The sequence below is a fragment of the Camelina sativa genome, chromosome 13, assembly GCF_000633955.1.
Source record: "Camelina sativa cultivar DH55 chromosome 13, Cs, whole genome shotgun sequence".
In the NCBI taxonomy this organism is placed as follows: domain Eukaryota; kingdom Viridiplantae; phylum Streptophyta; class Magnoliopsida; order Brassicales; family Brassicaceae; genus Camelina; species Camelina sativa.
In genome coordinates, this window is record NC_025697.1 from 21,895,529 (window position 1) to 21,909,629 (window position 14,101).

Sequence of the window (14,101 nt, forward strand, 5' to 3'; positions counted from 1 at the left end):
TGCGATCCCTAAGTATGCATTCTGCTTATGTTTGGCGATTCAAGACCGTTTATCCACGGGTGACAAAATGATACGGTGGAACAGGGGAAACTCAGGGAATTGTGTTCTGTGTACGCGCTGTTTGGAGACTAGGGATCACCTTTTTTCTCTTGCAGCTATTCTTCTGGAGTGTGGGTAGCTATTGCTCAAGGCATATTCAAGAATCAATATTCAACAGACTGACAAACAATCCTTCACCTCACTTCAGGCAATCAGCAAAATAGACTTCAAGGTTACCTCACCCGGTATACTTTTCAGATTGTGGTTCATTCTCTGTGGTGGGAACGCAACAGAAGACGACATGGCGAATCTCCTACAATTGCATGCCATCTAGTTAAGCGCATCGAAAAAGAGATTCGAAATCAACTCTTAGCTCTTCAGCAACTGGGTGACCGACGGTATGACGAGGGCTTGCTCTTATGGTTGAGCACTAGGCGGTGATCTGTGGTTCTCTTTTTCCATCTCAATTTTTAGCTTCTGTAATCAAATATACGATGCACTAGTTATACCAACGTTATTTTTTCTTTGAATCTAATTTAACATTATATTCAAAAAAAAAAAAAACACAGTCATCAATGGGTTTAGCTCAGTTCAGTTTTTCATTCACAAATCACAGATGTTTGGATACAATCTTGCCAAGCTCTTGATTTCAAACACCTATTAGTTGGCATTAAAAAAAAAAAAATCGAATTGAACCGAGAATAATCAAACCGAAATCAAACCAGCTATACTGAAGCCAGTAATTGGCATCGAACCAACTAAACCAAAAACAATATCAAAAATCGTATAGTAAATTATAATTGAACCAAATTAACTAAATATAATTTCAGTTTTAATCGTGGTACAAACAATAACCCAACCTGAACCGAACCAATTTGAGCCCCTAGCATGATTTATCAAAATCGATACAACATCCAAACCGAACCGAATGTATACATTGTAGTACGCTTCTGAAACGTCTTCACTGAGATATTTGGTTAATCCGACGACGAGAGACGGCGATGGCAAGCGGCGGTAACGGAGCGGGTAACGGAGGAGCCGGTAACGCAGGAGGAAGCGGAAACGTTCCGATGTATAAACCATACCGTCACCTGAAAACCCTAGAAGGTCACACGGCGGCGATCTCATGCGTAAAATTCTCCAACGACGGCAACCTTCTCGCCTCCGCTTCCGTAGACAAAACCATGATTCTCTGGTCAGCTACGAATTACTCTCTCATCCACCGTTACGAAGGTCACTCTAGTGGTATCTCCGATCTAGCTTGGTCTTCTGATTCGCATTACACTTGCTCTGCTTCTGACGATTGCACGCTTCGAATCTGGGACGCTAGGTCTCCGTATGAGTGTCTCAAGGTTCTTAGAGGTCATACGAACTTTGTCTTCTGTGTTAATTTCAATCCTCCGTCGAATTTGATTGTGTCTGGTTCTTATGACGAGACGATTCGGATTTGGGAGGTTAAAACTGGCAAGTGTGTTAGGATGATTAAAGCTCATTCGATGCCGATCACGAGTGTGCATTTCAATCGGGATGGATCGTTGATTGTTTCGGGAAGTCATGATGGTTCTTGCAAGATTTGGGATGCTACTGAAGGAACTTGCTTGAAGACTCTTATCGATGATAAGACTCCTGCTGTTTCTTTCGCCAAGTTCTCGCCTAATGGGAAGTTTATACTCGTTGCTACTCTCGATAGCACTCTCGTAAGTTCTTAAACTTCTTGTTGCTTTAATCTTGATATATTATTGGTTTGCATCGTGTTTGATTTGAGATATGAACAAAGAAGTTAAGACTCTGACTATTGTCGTCTAGTCTTTTGATGGATTCTTGCATTTGGTTGATCTTGAGAACATTTTTTGATACAGTAGAAGTAATGGGTTTCTTGCATTTGTGTTATTTGCTGATCTTGAGAACATTTTGATACAGAACAAATTGAATGTGAGACTGACTAGTACATTCTCTTGTAATGCTAGTTACTACTAATGGATTGATTTGTTTTTGTACAATGTGGGATAAAAACCAACAGAAGCTGTCGAACTATGCGACGGGGAAGTTTCTTAAAGTGTACACAGGACATACCAACAAAGTATTCTGTATCATATCGGCGTTTTCTGTAACGAATGGGAAGTACATCGTGAGTGGATCAGAGGACAAGTGCGTGTATCTGTGGGATCTTCAGCAGAAAAATATACTGCAGAGACTAGAAGGCCACACGGACGCAGTGATCTCAGTGAGTTGCCATCCGGGTCAGAACGAGATAGCTTCATCTGGTAATCATATGGATAAAACTATCAGGATTTGGAAACAGGATGCTTGAGAAATTGCTTAGAACTATGTGTATATATGTAAGGAAACTATGGAAACAAGAATAGTTAAGATTGCTTATAACTGATTTGTTGTTACACGTTATTTTGGTGTTTCGGAATGGGATGTAAATCTCTTGCAAGTTGATGAGTATTCTTATTCTATGGTGTTCTCCTCGCCGTATTAAAACCTTTTTTTTTATTAAGTTCTCCTAAAAGAATCTTTGTTGAGAAAACTACGAGGAAGTTGGGGTTTGCAGAAAGATGGATCCAATGAATGTTTGGGGAAGCACATGACATGAACCAGCTAGCTCCAAAACGAATTCAAGAGTAGAATTACTTAGTCACCAAGCGTTGCAAATATTACCAACAAGAGAGAAACTATCTCAAAAAGGCTGACTGAAACAAATTGAAAGTCTAAATATATACTTTATCTTACAGATAAGTTTTGCGCTATATTATGGCCTTCGAACCATTTGATGCAAAGTTGGCTTAACGAGCAGATGTGAGGAAGCGGGAGCAATACTAGGTTGAGACAGAAAAAAAAAAAGAGCTATTTGGGGTTTTAGTCCATTTTCAAAACATAATTAGAAAACTAGTACATTTACTATTTATAATTATAAGAAACCACGTTGACCACTATTTGGCTCAGTTTCATTCTTTTTTTTGCCATTCAATAACATTTGAAATTACATGTCATGCCACTGAGTATTTTACAAATAATTTACATAAAATAAAACTTTTTCTTTCTTTGTTTTTTATGTTTTAATCGTCTTCTCCGCTACACCAAGCCAAAGATAATGATTTCTCTCATTCATTCATGATTACACAATTTGCCAAAATAACAGATCACAAAAGTTTAATTGAGAAAGATTAAATACTCCTCCTTTAAATCCCAAATGAGCAAGCTTTGTTCTTCTTCTATCTCTTGATCCATCACTTTCTTCAACAAACTAATTTTCATCTCATGATCTTTTCTTCAATAATTCAATCTTATTTTTTTTGTTTACAATCACTTTTCTTCCATTCCTCTTTGAAAATGACTGATACCAAGAGAAAAACCATGTTAAACATCGGATTAGGTTATAAATTTCTAAGTTAATGATAGATTTATGAATTTTGCTTAACTTTAAAGAGAAAACTATAAGAAAAAGAAAAAAAATTACAGCCATCGGCTGCGGCGTTAGGGTTTCGCTGGGAAGAAGAAGCCACAAGGGTAATTACAATTTTATCCCCTAATTTAAACAAATTTTAAAAATTAACATCTAATGTGGTTTGAACCCACAACACTGTAGTAAATTGAACAGCTTTAACCACTGTGCTATTATAACTTTCAACAATTATTAGCAATTTTAATTTTATATAACCTATTTACACAGAAAATTAATGTTTTTTGGACAATATTTTTGTTCTTACAACTTAGTAAATATACAAATATATTCATACAACTTTTATAATTACAGATATATAAACATATATACATTTTATTTGAAATCATTAAAAACGTACACAAATATTGTTGGATAGTTTGAATCTATTTAACATGTTGATGGTTTAAACCGTACAACTTATTAAGTGTACAGATGTAATGATCTGTACACACATTTTAATCCGTACACTCATTTAGTGTACAGACGTATATTTGAATTGTAACATATATATGTATATATAAATCCGTACAACTAAAATATGTGTATTTTTCTGTACACCTAACAAATTGTACGAATGTCTTTTTGTGCAATTGCCAATTTGTAATTTTACATCCGTACACTCGACTCCACTCTCTCATCTATCTTGCTTCTTTTCTATTATAGAAATAGTAAAAAAAACATATATTTCTCTTATTACAAATACTAAATTTATAAGATTGTATACAATATATACATATATATTGGGCTTGTCCGTTTGGTTGACGCAGGCGGCTATGGATGCGGCAGCGGCTGCGTTTACGTTTTAAATCGCTGAATCGAAACAACGTTTAAAAATGTTAGACGCGGGTTGCAGCGTTTGCCGCAGCGTCTTGACGCAGGTACCTGTGACAAGCAAACGAACAAACATACATGCGTCTGCCGCAGCCGCAGGTACCTGCGTCAACCAAACGAACAAGCACATTGTATACTATCTTAGCTGTACAAATACATTGTACACTAAATGAGATGTACGAATATATATATATATATATATATATATATATAGTACACATAATGCGATGTTCGGATTATATCTTTACACCTACTAAATTGTACAAATAAAAAAAATATGAAATATATTTAAAATTATCAAACAAAATGCATATCAAATAATAAAGAAAAAAACATAATTTTTTATGTATGTGTACAGACATCTGTACACTTAATAATGTGTACGGATACAAAAATATTTTAAAAATATTTTACATTATCAAATAAAATCATCAAACAAAATGCATATCAAATTGTAAAGAAAAAGATATAGATTTTTTATCTGAATAAATTTTAAAAATAAATTTTTATTGATTAGTATTTTAGTTTTTAGATTGAAGGGGCATATAATGAAGAATAAAAAATCTTTAAAAAAAAAAGTTTGGAGAGATATCCCAGCCGCTTTTCGTAATCTTCTCCAACAACCTCTACCCCATACAAGTTTCTATCTCACTTCACCTCTATTTCATGTTTCCTCTTTTACCAATTTTGAATAGTATTAGTACTACTTTTCTAATTATGTTTCAAAAATGTACTAGAAAAGTAACAAACCCAAAAGAAAACATATATAAGGTTCATGCTACGAACTTGAACTCACAAGTTTCATAGATTGACAGAAACCGAGTATAAAAACCTTCATAGTGTACGAGAGATCAGGATCGAAAACCTCAGCCCAGTCCGAGGAATCAACCTCATTGCAGCCTCCAAACACGTAAATCTTCCCGTCTACAACATTTGCAGCTGCAGAAGAGTGAGCCACTCTCATATCCCGGAGGCGGCGCCACGTGAGGGAAAGGTAGTCAAGAAGCCAAACTTGCCAAGTTGGGTTTCGTTTAATGATTCCACCGATGACATAGATCCCATAATCCAGCAGCACGAACGAGGAGAATGGTACCGGAGGCTGACATGGGTGGTGTGATGGGATCGGTATCAGCCGTATGTCAACTTTGGATACTAATTTTTTGATTTTCCTAGTTAGTGTCAATCCATATCAGAATAAAACATGCCTAATATATATTTTTCACTATGAATCTCATTGAGCTAATTAATTTGTAGAAAAGAGTACTTATTAGAGAACTTGTATTGAATGTTAGCTTAGCTTTTTTGTTCAAGCATTGCTGTTTCCCTTTACTTTAAAGATTAATTACGAAAAAGGAAGTTTAATATGTCCATGAAGTCTTATGATCTGAATTTACAACCAAACTACTTACCACTACAAAACTCTCAAGGATTTGTTAACGATTATTATTTAACTAAACCGCAAATAATAAGAAACAGTTTTGTCTATAATTTTGACACCTGATCTTTCTTCTTTCAGCTTCTTTATCATATCCCTACATCACGCACACACACAGAGAACAACAATAAAATTTGTGTCATTAGTACGCATAGTTGTGATATTTAAAAAAAAAAAAAAAAAATTCAGAGACTAAATAGTTACTTTGATATGGTAACTTCCTCGCCTCCACCAACATGGCTTGTTAAGTCCTATTTGAGAAAATCAAGGAAGATGTTTAATTGTAATGACTTCTGAAAATTCTAATCATTTCTTATTTGTTTTTCCTTCTGAAATAATATATATTCAATTTCAAAGTTGTGAATGAGATAGAAGACTAGCATACATGATCGAAGACGTAAGTGAGAGATAAAAATGCATAGCAACTTACAATGTGCCGAATGAATATGAAGTGTCCGTTGAGAAGCGCATCCAAGAAATACCCTATTTCTCTCTGGATATATATATATATATATACACACATATCGAGATGCTTTTCAGAAACATAGGAATTGAGACATAGTAATAAAATAAATACTAGATGAAAAGTTGTAAACATAATTGTGTGTTTATACTAACCTCATCTAAAGAAGGACAATCACGCAGTATTAGAGTCTTGAGTGGAGGCTCTCTGCAACGAATTCTCAAATCCCTAACCATCAAAGTATTCGTCAGAAAGATTCATGTATTTTGACACTCAAAAGATATCGTGATTAGTTTTGAGTATTCAACACGAACCTCAAAAACCGACCGCTGATTTCAGGCGTTCTAGACAGATTCATGTGCGTAAGTTTAGGAAAACCCTGTAAAAGCATTTCAATTGTTTCATAAACCATTAAACCTAAATGAAAAGAGAGAAGAAATATCAAAAGAAAAAAAACTAAACGAAACCATACCTCAGCAAGTTTTCGGACTGTTACTTCCTTTAGTTTAAAACCTACAAGCGTTAGCCAAGTTAAGCTGGGACAGGAGGTAACAAATGCCTCAACGGTTGAACATGATAAACCTGCCACACTCATTGTATAAGCTTGAGCCAACCAAGGAGGAACTAGCTAGAGAGGAATAAAATTTCACAGTCGAGCAAGTTTAGTTACCTGATGCAGGAGGAAAGTCGATATTGTTCTGTATTAACAGGCGCTGTATTATCAAGCGAGGGTTTCTAGTGAGCGTCTTTAATATTTGCTCTAGGATTTGTGTCCTATCACTTTAACAATGGCAAAGTAACAATGAGATATTGGAAAATTCATGAAACTCAAAAGCTATATGCAGGCAGGCGCCCCAAAAATAACTTACAAATTAGCAATCTTGAGTTCAGTGAGATTTGGACAGACTGATAACATATCGCATAAGGACTTGGTTCCTGTGGATACGAGATTGTAAAGTTGTAGGCTTGTCAAGAGACCACTGTTTGAATGGATAAAGAGAAATAATACCAATCAGATGATCAGATTTGGACAATCAGATTCAAACAATATCACAATTGGTAATTATCATAAAAAATTACCCGTTAAACCCATGATTAAGAATTACTGAGGCAAGACAAGATCTCGTGAAGGTAGATCCTTTGCGTGAAGATATAACACGGCCGAGTTTAAGTGATCTTCATGTACAAAGGAAACCACAAGAGATGATAACATAAACACAAATGCAGAATAATAAAAAATGTAAGAAATATTAGGAGAAGGTAGCTGCCCATAATGCAAACAGAATATAATGTTACACACCTAAGTTCCTTTCCAGCCTTATGGATCATACTACACACAATCTCATCATAAACGCGTTTGCCACCCATTTTCAAGTCAATGTGAGAGTAACATAAAGGGTCTTTAGAGCATTTGCGGAACATAGTGCAACATGCCGAAGCTTGCATCAGAGATTTTGTATCGAGCATCGAAAACACCTAAAATTTATTTATGCAAATTGTAAACACAGTACGTGAGTAAAGCATACATAAAAGATTCTGACGTATCACTTTGTCAGAACGGAGATCTTTAGATTGTGTCTGATCAGTAGTGATTTGAGAATTCCTCAAAAATATTGCGTAGTAACCAAGAAATAGAACCCTAAAAGCTACAATTATAGATTCAATAAGCAGAGGTTTTAGATTCGTTACGTTAATGGTGAGATCATGAGGAAGGGGCCAAGAGTTGTAATTGTAAAGAGAAGCGCGCATCCGGGAGAAGCGTTTGGTAGATTCGAGAAGAAGAAAGGCGAGTTTGCCAGCACGATCGATGAGACGATCCTGAACGGAATCATCACCGGAAGCTTCTGAAGCAGAGACGAGAACTTGACCTAGCACTCGATCGAAGGAGCTACCGATAGAAGTCAAATCAGGCGAATCAGGGAGCAAAAGGAAAGAGGAGATGGTCGAATCGAAGTCGCTCTGGTTGAAATCTGGATCAGAGTCAGGGTTTTGGATGGGAGAGGAGGAAACATCATGGCGAGGTCGCTTAGGGTTTGGAGTATCCATGAACAAGTAACGTTTTTAGTTCACAGGAGAGCGAGTTTGGCACGTGTTGCAGAGTGATTCATATGTTAAATTTTGGGATTATTTTGGATTTAATTTATATCTTTTTTTTGGTTTTTTTATTAGTAAACCTCCATTATTGTTTTAATCTTTAATTCATCAAAAAATCATATCATAATTTAACCGACAATGTCACATTTTTCTAACTCGTTTAATAATTTCGTAGTTCAAATAAATATCGAGGAGACAGAAACGAAGAGCTTCCCGTGGAACTAAGCTCAAATGATCAATAATAAAAACTGACGATTTAACAACAATCATCATAACAAATATTCTTCATGAAAGCCCATACCCACATCATCATCTGACTCATCCTCATCCGATCCGTCTTCCGAGTCATCATCCGAATCATCATCGTCATCCACTTCATCGTCGTCAGCATCCATCATCTCTATCAGCCTCAACTCTTCGTCATCGTAGAGCTTTTTTGAACTGTAATGAAATTTACAGACACATTTTGATTTCAATTAATTGTGAATCAAATGATTATATTTAAAGCCTGTTTCATGGTAACCGATGAAAACCTTGTCATTGGAAATTCTGCGACAAATGTGACATCTGATTTTTCTTCTTTCAGCCTCTCCAGTGGAAAACTACAATATAGGGAATAAGCAACTCATTAGTACGTTTCTAAGTCATAAACTGTTAACTATCTAAATAAAATAATAGAAAATGAAAGATCAATCGGTTACGTTGGTTTGTTACATCTCTTGCCCCTCACTGAAGAAACTAAGCCGCGGTTACTTGAAACATCCTATTAAAGAGTAAATGAACCAAGAAAAAGAAGCCGATTAAGAGTAAACCACGTCATTTATACACCTTGTATTTACAGAATTTGGCATAATTCCATAAGAACTTACAATGTGACGAATGGATTTGAAGTTCCCTGCGAGTATCGAGTTACAGAATTCCAACACCTCTTTCTGAAATATCAAGGTCAGTTATCAGTGAGTGTCAGACCAATACTGAAGAAACAACCAAAAACTTGTTCATGCTAAATCTTTTACCTCCTGTAGTTTAGGACAGTTACGCAATATTAGAGTCTTGAGTGGAGGATCTTTGCAGCTAAGTCCCAACTCCCTACCAACAATATTTTCTTCCTATGTGAGATTTTGCTAATAAAAAGACCTAAAGAGAATTTTTGCTCTTGATATTTTGGTATTTTTACCTCAAAAAACGACCTTTGATTGTAGGTGATCTGGCCAAATTCAGGTACTTCAGTTTACGAGAACTCTGCAAATAACATCCAAATTTTTTTTTTAGGTTTTGTAAAATCATAGATTAGGTGATACCAAATGAAGAGAGAAGACGCAACAGAAAAAAAAAAAAAAAAAAGGATTCATACCTCAACAAGATTTCGGGCCCATTCATCGGTTAGTCCAAAACGTATGAGAGTTAGAGAAGTTAAGTTGGGACAGTTGGCCACAAAGTCTATCAATGATGATCCTGTTTTAGTCTCTAACGTACCTGTCACACAATAGGTGAGCTTGAGCAAACTTGGAAGTAACAGAAGGAAAGCTTCACAGTGGAAAGGATTTACGTGGATAACCATAGGTCTCTAAGAACAGGTGTTCTATGAAGCGGCATTTTATTGTCAGCGAGTTAAATAGCTCTTCAGTAAGGTTATACCTGTCACATAAAACACGTGATAATAAAACATGAGAAAACGTTGTCTACGGAATTAGCAGAACTGAAAGTGGACACTGGACAGACATTAAAGAAAGCATAGAAGATGACAATATGAAACCTCTGGACATAGGGAAAAAAAAAATAGAAATGGAAACATTGCTGAAATTCAAAATAAACAAGCTACAACTTACAATCCAACAATTCTCAGATCAGTGATGTTTGGGCAAACTGACAACGCATTGCATAAGGACCTGTATTTTATTGGTCTGAGATTGTAAAGCCGAAGGTTTCTCAAGCGACTCCTATTTGAAGGAAGAAAGAAAATACCAAGTTAGAAGAATAAGTGCACATGATATAGAACAACATTTTCTCAAAATACAAACCAGTGAAACCATTTTCTCTGTATGATAGAGATTCTGAATCACTTTCAAATGCACAACCGAAGGACAAGATTTCAAGATATAAATAAATAATAGAATTTTCTCTAGATCGATCTCAGGCTTGATTCTTGGTTTCGAGGTTTTTCCACCTACGGCATTAGCCATAAACAAATGAGTTTCAAAAATTAAGAGGGTATGTTGATATTGTCTTGGGATGTTTCCTATCTATAAAAACTATAACCTTATTTCTACATGTTCGTTTCTCAACCTTAACTCCATTAGGTAAGTTTAGACTGGGCAAGGCAGGTAACTATAACAAGATTGATATTGAAATTTCAAAATGATGGAAGCCAATACCCAAGAAAACCATGATTATAGGCTAGTGTAGAGAGACAAGATCCGCTAAGCAAAGGCGTGGGAGAATCAGATCCAGCTGCGCGAACAACACGACCAATTTTGAGGGATCTGCATCAACAAACAAAAACCCTGAGAAATGTTTACAAAAACCAAGTTCAAATATAAAAAGAGAATGTAAAGCACATTGTTTTGATTGTTTGAAGACACAAAAAATGAACCTGAGTTCTCTTCCAGCCCGATTGATCACAGTAGACACAATTCCTTTATCAGCATATCTAGCAGCCGTTGTGAGGTCGATGTGGGAGTAACATACACGATCAATGGCACAATTGTTGAACATAGTGCAGCACACAGATGCTTGCATCAGAGACTTTGTATCAAGCATCGAAAACACCTGAATAAATCCCATTTTTAAACACAGAAATGAGAAATCACTCAAGACAACAACAACATATATATCCTAAATTGCTTAGATGAACCAAAAAACCTAAAACATGGCCTCTACATTCCAATAACGCAGGCACAAAGAGAGAGAGAGAGAGAGAGCACAATTTTTGCCAGAAAGTTTCGGATTTGTTTTGTTTTTACCTTGATGGTGAGTTCTGGGGGTAGGAACCACGAATTGGAATTGTGAACGGAAGCTCGTTTCCGGAAGCATCGTTTAGTGGAATCGAGGAGGAGAGAGGCGAGTTCGAGAGTACGATCGACGAGACGATCCTGAACGGATTCATCAACGGAAGCGGAGGCGAGAGCTTTGTCGAGGACTCGATCGAAGGATGAGCTAATGGAGGTCGGAGAGGAATCGGGAAACAAAAGGAGCGATGAGATAATCGAATCGGCGTAGCTCTGATTGGAGCCAGGAACAGGACGGACCGAGTTAGGGATTTGAGTGGGAGGATTTGGTGAATCCATGGAAGTGGCACCGAACGTTGAAAGAGTCTCTTCTTCGCTATCGTTTTGTTAAGTACACATTAATTACTATTTCATACTAATGGCTACGCCTTCCAAAGTCCAAACCCTCCGGGGTGTGTTTTTTTTTTGTTCTTTCAATTCTTTATAAAGTAATAAATGTGAATCGTTTCGTAATAGATATTTTTGTGTTAATTTATGATTTTGCCATGTATAAAATAAAATTAGAAAACAAAACACGTGGGTATTTCAAAACATTTGTGAGTGGTTGTAGCGGCGGTCAAAGCGGCCAAATCCATCAGCAAATTAAACCGCGAATTAAATACAGTCTGCAGCGGTGTGGTTTAAAGATAATAGAAAAAAAACCGCTGCAAACCAACTGCGGACCATTTTTGTGTACAAATAAAGTTAGTCCACAGTGGTCTGTTTTTCGTTCTAGGGTGGACTAAACCGCTGACGGATTTGTCCGCATGAACCGTTGTCACCATTCATACTCTTTAGATCATCGTACTAATATTTAATCTATGATGGATCCAAATTAATCCAACATTTTAGATAAATATAACACAAATTACCACTTTTAGTTTATAAACATACTGAGTTAGCTATAGATCAAACTTACATCTGAATTACATGTTCGAATAACAACTTTTTAATTTTATTTTTGTATTTTTAAAAATTACTTAACACATTCAAATGTATTTATAATTATTGTTATACAACACCGCATGTATTGCTTTGTCTCAGGTTTGATGTATGTTGGTGTTGGGTTTCACCGATCAAAGTCCCGTATGTAATGTCTATTAAATAGGGTTTTGTGGGTTCATGGTGGGCTTTAGAAAGGCCCAGAGAATGTCAGCTGGCTAAGGAACGGTGCTGAGTCGGATGGCCGAGAGGATCTCGGGGTGAGTTGAAGAGATCGCGGACGAACGGAGCGATATCATCGGAGCAAATCCAGGGATCCTCGTTGGAGCTCTTCGATATAAATATCTCGAGATATGATGTAAAAGAACACATTGTAATTTTCCGACTAAAACATTAATACAAATCTAGTTCGTCATTTCATTCGCTATTCTTATTGATTTTTTATTGAAAGTCTGACCCTAAATCCCTTGAATCCTATTTTACCAACTAAGTTCATAAGATTGTGGTTTTTAGCATCTACAATGTCCATTACTCATTTTTTATCCAACTGAATCTCATATTTGTTTACTAGAGACTACCAATATTTTTTTTGGAAAAAAAGATAAGTGTCTCTAATGGCTAAGATTATATCCACATCAAAATGAAAATATTGGTAATCTCTAATATTTTCTGAAAAGTTTTTATAAAACACTAGAAGAGACTACCAATAGTTTTTTAGGATTTAGAACCTATATAACAATTTTACATATATAAATCCTTAAAAAGTCGACTAAATTACGAAAAGCAAACGACAATGTTTTTTGAACAGACTTTTTTGAGTGCCGACAAAAGCAAATAGGAAGGCAGAGAAGATAACTATTAATTTATCTTGGTCGACAAGCATGTTTGACTATTCTCATTTTCTTGATGCCCAAACATATCTAAGTATGCTCCTCAATTAATCATATATATAACAAGACAGTGTAAGTTCCTCAATTCATAAAGTCTCAAGAAGCAAACATGAAGAATGAAGGTCGTCAGCAAAACGTCATAAGGACGGGAATGATTCATCCGCGGGGCTTTGATCCGCGACCAACAAACCCACCACCAGCTAATGGAGTCAAAGTGTCATCATCTACTACCAGCCAGTCAAACATCATCGGAGTAAGTGAGCGGTCCAAGTACAGTAATTGCCACGTGTCGCCGGCTATCAAGTCTGGCCACAAATCTAAAGATCGCCGTAAGTCACAACCGACAAGTTGCTGGAGTGATGAGAAGCTAGACCGGCTCATCGGGTCAGACTCTTCGTCCGCTCAGGATATTTTGGATACGTTATATGATGAAGAAGATGATGAAGAAGATGATGAGCATTAATAATCATCGTGGCTAGTCGAGATGTATGAAAGATTATTGCTTTTTTTTTTTTTAATATATGTATTTTATTTTATGTTTGAACTTTGATAAACAATGATAATAATTATGGGAAGAAAATGTAATACTTTTGTGTCAATGCAAATTTGAGTTGGAAATGATAATAGATGTAATGATTATTTCGCAAACTAACAATGGATTGATGAAATTGATTTTCAAATATATAAGCACATGTGTGATCTACATTAGAAGTTAACAATCAATCAGTTACATTGATTTGTAACATGTAAGGTGACAGATTCATGTACTACTAAGTTAAGGAAAAGGTTACCCAATTTGCTTACACCACTGGTGAAAGGATCACTTTCCTTTTCTAATTGGTCAATATTTATATTGAATCAAGATGAAATAAAATCATCATAACTTCACCAGTAGTCTCCGCAAGAGCATGAACCATCCTTAAAATGGTGAAACCTGTTATTATCCCTCAAAATAATCAATCTCCCTGTGAT

At 36.0% G+C, this 14,101-nt stretch overlaps 3 protein-coding genes and 1 pseudogene across 4 annotated transcripts; 2 read left to right on the forward strand and 2 right to left on the reverse strand.

Annotated features, from left to right (window-relative positions):
- LOC104737437 (COMPASS-like H3K4 histone methylase component WDR5B) lies at positions 968–2,501 on the forward strand. The gene is made up of 2 exons (XM_010457609.2): positions 968–1,736; positions 2,060–2,501. Exons 1-2 carry the CDS (start codon positions 1,041–1,043, stop codon positions 2,348–2,350), a joined length of 987 nt encoding a protein of 328 aa, XP_010455911.1. The 5' UTR covers positions 968–1,040; the 3' UTR covers positions 2,351–2,501.
- On the reverse strand, positions 5,695–8,262 carry LOC104738481 (annotated as a pseudogene).
- On the reverse strand, positions 8,435–11,701 carry LOC104737438 (F-box protein SKIP17). Of its 2 annotated transcripts, none has more exons than XM_010457611.2 (12): positions 11,274–11,701; positions 10,904–11,079; positions 10,686–10,793; positions 10,140–10,250; positions 9,869–9,948; positions 9,665–9,786; positions 9,488–9,552; positions 9,327–9,399; positions 9,180–9,242; positions 9,012–9,073; positions 8,844–8,912; positions 8,435–8,751 (listed from the first exon to the last, which is right to left on the reverse strand). In XM_010457611.2, the coding sequence occupies exons 1-12, from the start codon at positions 11,595–11,597 to the stop codon at positions 8,580–8,582; spliced, it is 1,425 nt and encodes a 474-aa protein (XP_010455913.1). In that variant the 5' UTR covers positions 11,598–11,701; the 3' UTR covers positions 8,435–8,579. The 2 variants fall into 2 exon arrangements, with proteins under 2 accessions (XP_010455913.1, XP_010455912.1); XM_010457610.2 differs by having other exon boundaries at positions 9,860–9,948.
- On the forward strand, positions 13,212–13,777 carry LOC104737440. The gene has a single exon (XM_010457612.2). The coding sequence runs from the start codon at positions 13,239–13,241 to the stop codon at positions 13,590–13,592; it is 354 nt and encodes a 117-aa protein (XP_010455914.1). The 5' UTR covers positions 13,212–13,238; the 3' UTR covers positions 13,593–13,777.

Excerpts from the sequence above, each read along its gene's own strand:
- LOC104737437 (XM_010457609.2), top strand. The coding sequence starts at position 1,041 with ATGGCAAGCGGCGGTAACGGAGCGGGTAACGGAGGAGCCGGTAACGCA. Across the intron at positions 1,737-2,059 it reads CTACTCTCGATAGCACTCTC|AAGCTGTCGAACTATGCGAC; the intron begins GTAAGTTCTTAA and ends AAAAACCAACAG.
- LOC104737438 (XM_010457610.2), bottom strand. The coding sequence starts at position 11,597 with ATGGATTCACCAAATCCTCCCACTCAAATCCCTAACTCGGTCCGTCCT. Across the intron at positions 9,074-9,179 it reads TCAAATCCATTCGTCACATT|GATGTTTCAAGTAACCGCGG; the intron begins GTAAGTTCTTAT and ends ACTCTTTAATAG. Across the intron at positions 8,913-9,011 it reads AAGAGATGTAACAAACCAAC|TTTTCCACTGGAGAGGCTGA; the intron begins GTAACCGATTGA and ends CCTATATTGTAG.
- LOC104737440 (XM_010457612.2), top strand. The coding sequence starts at position 13,239 with ATGAAGAATGAAGGTCGTCAGCAAAACGTCATAAGGACGGGAATGATT.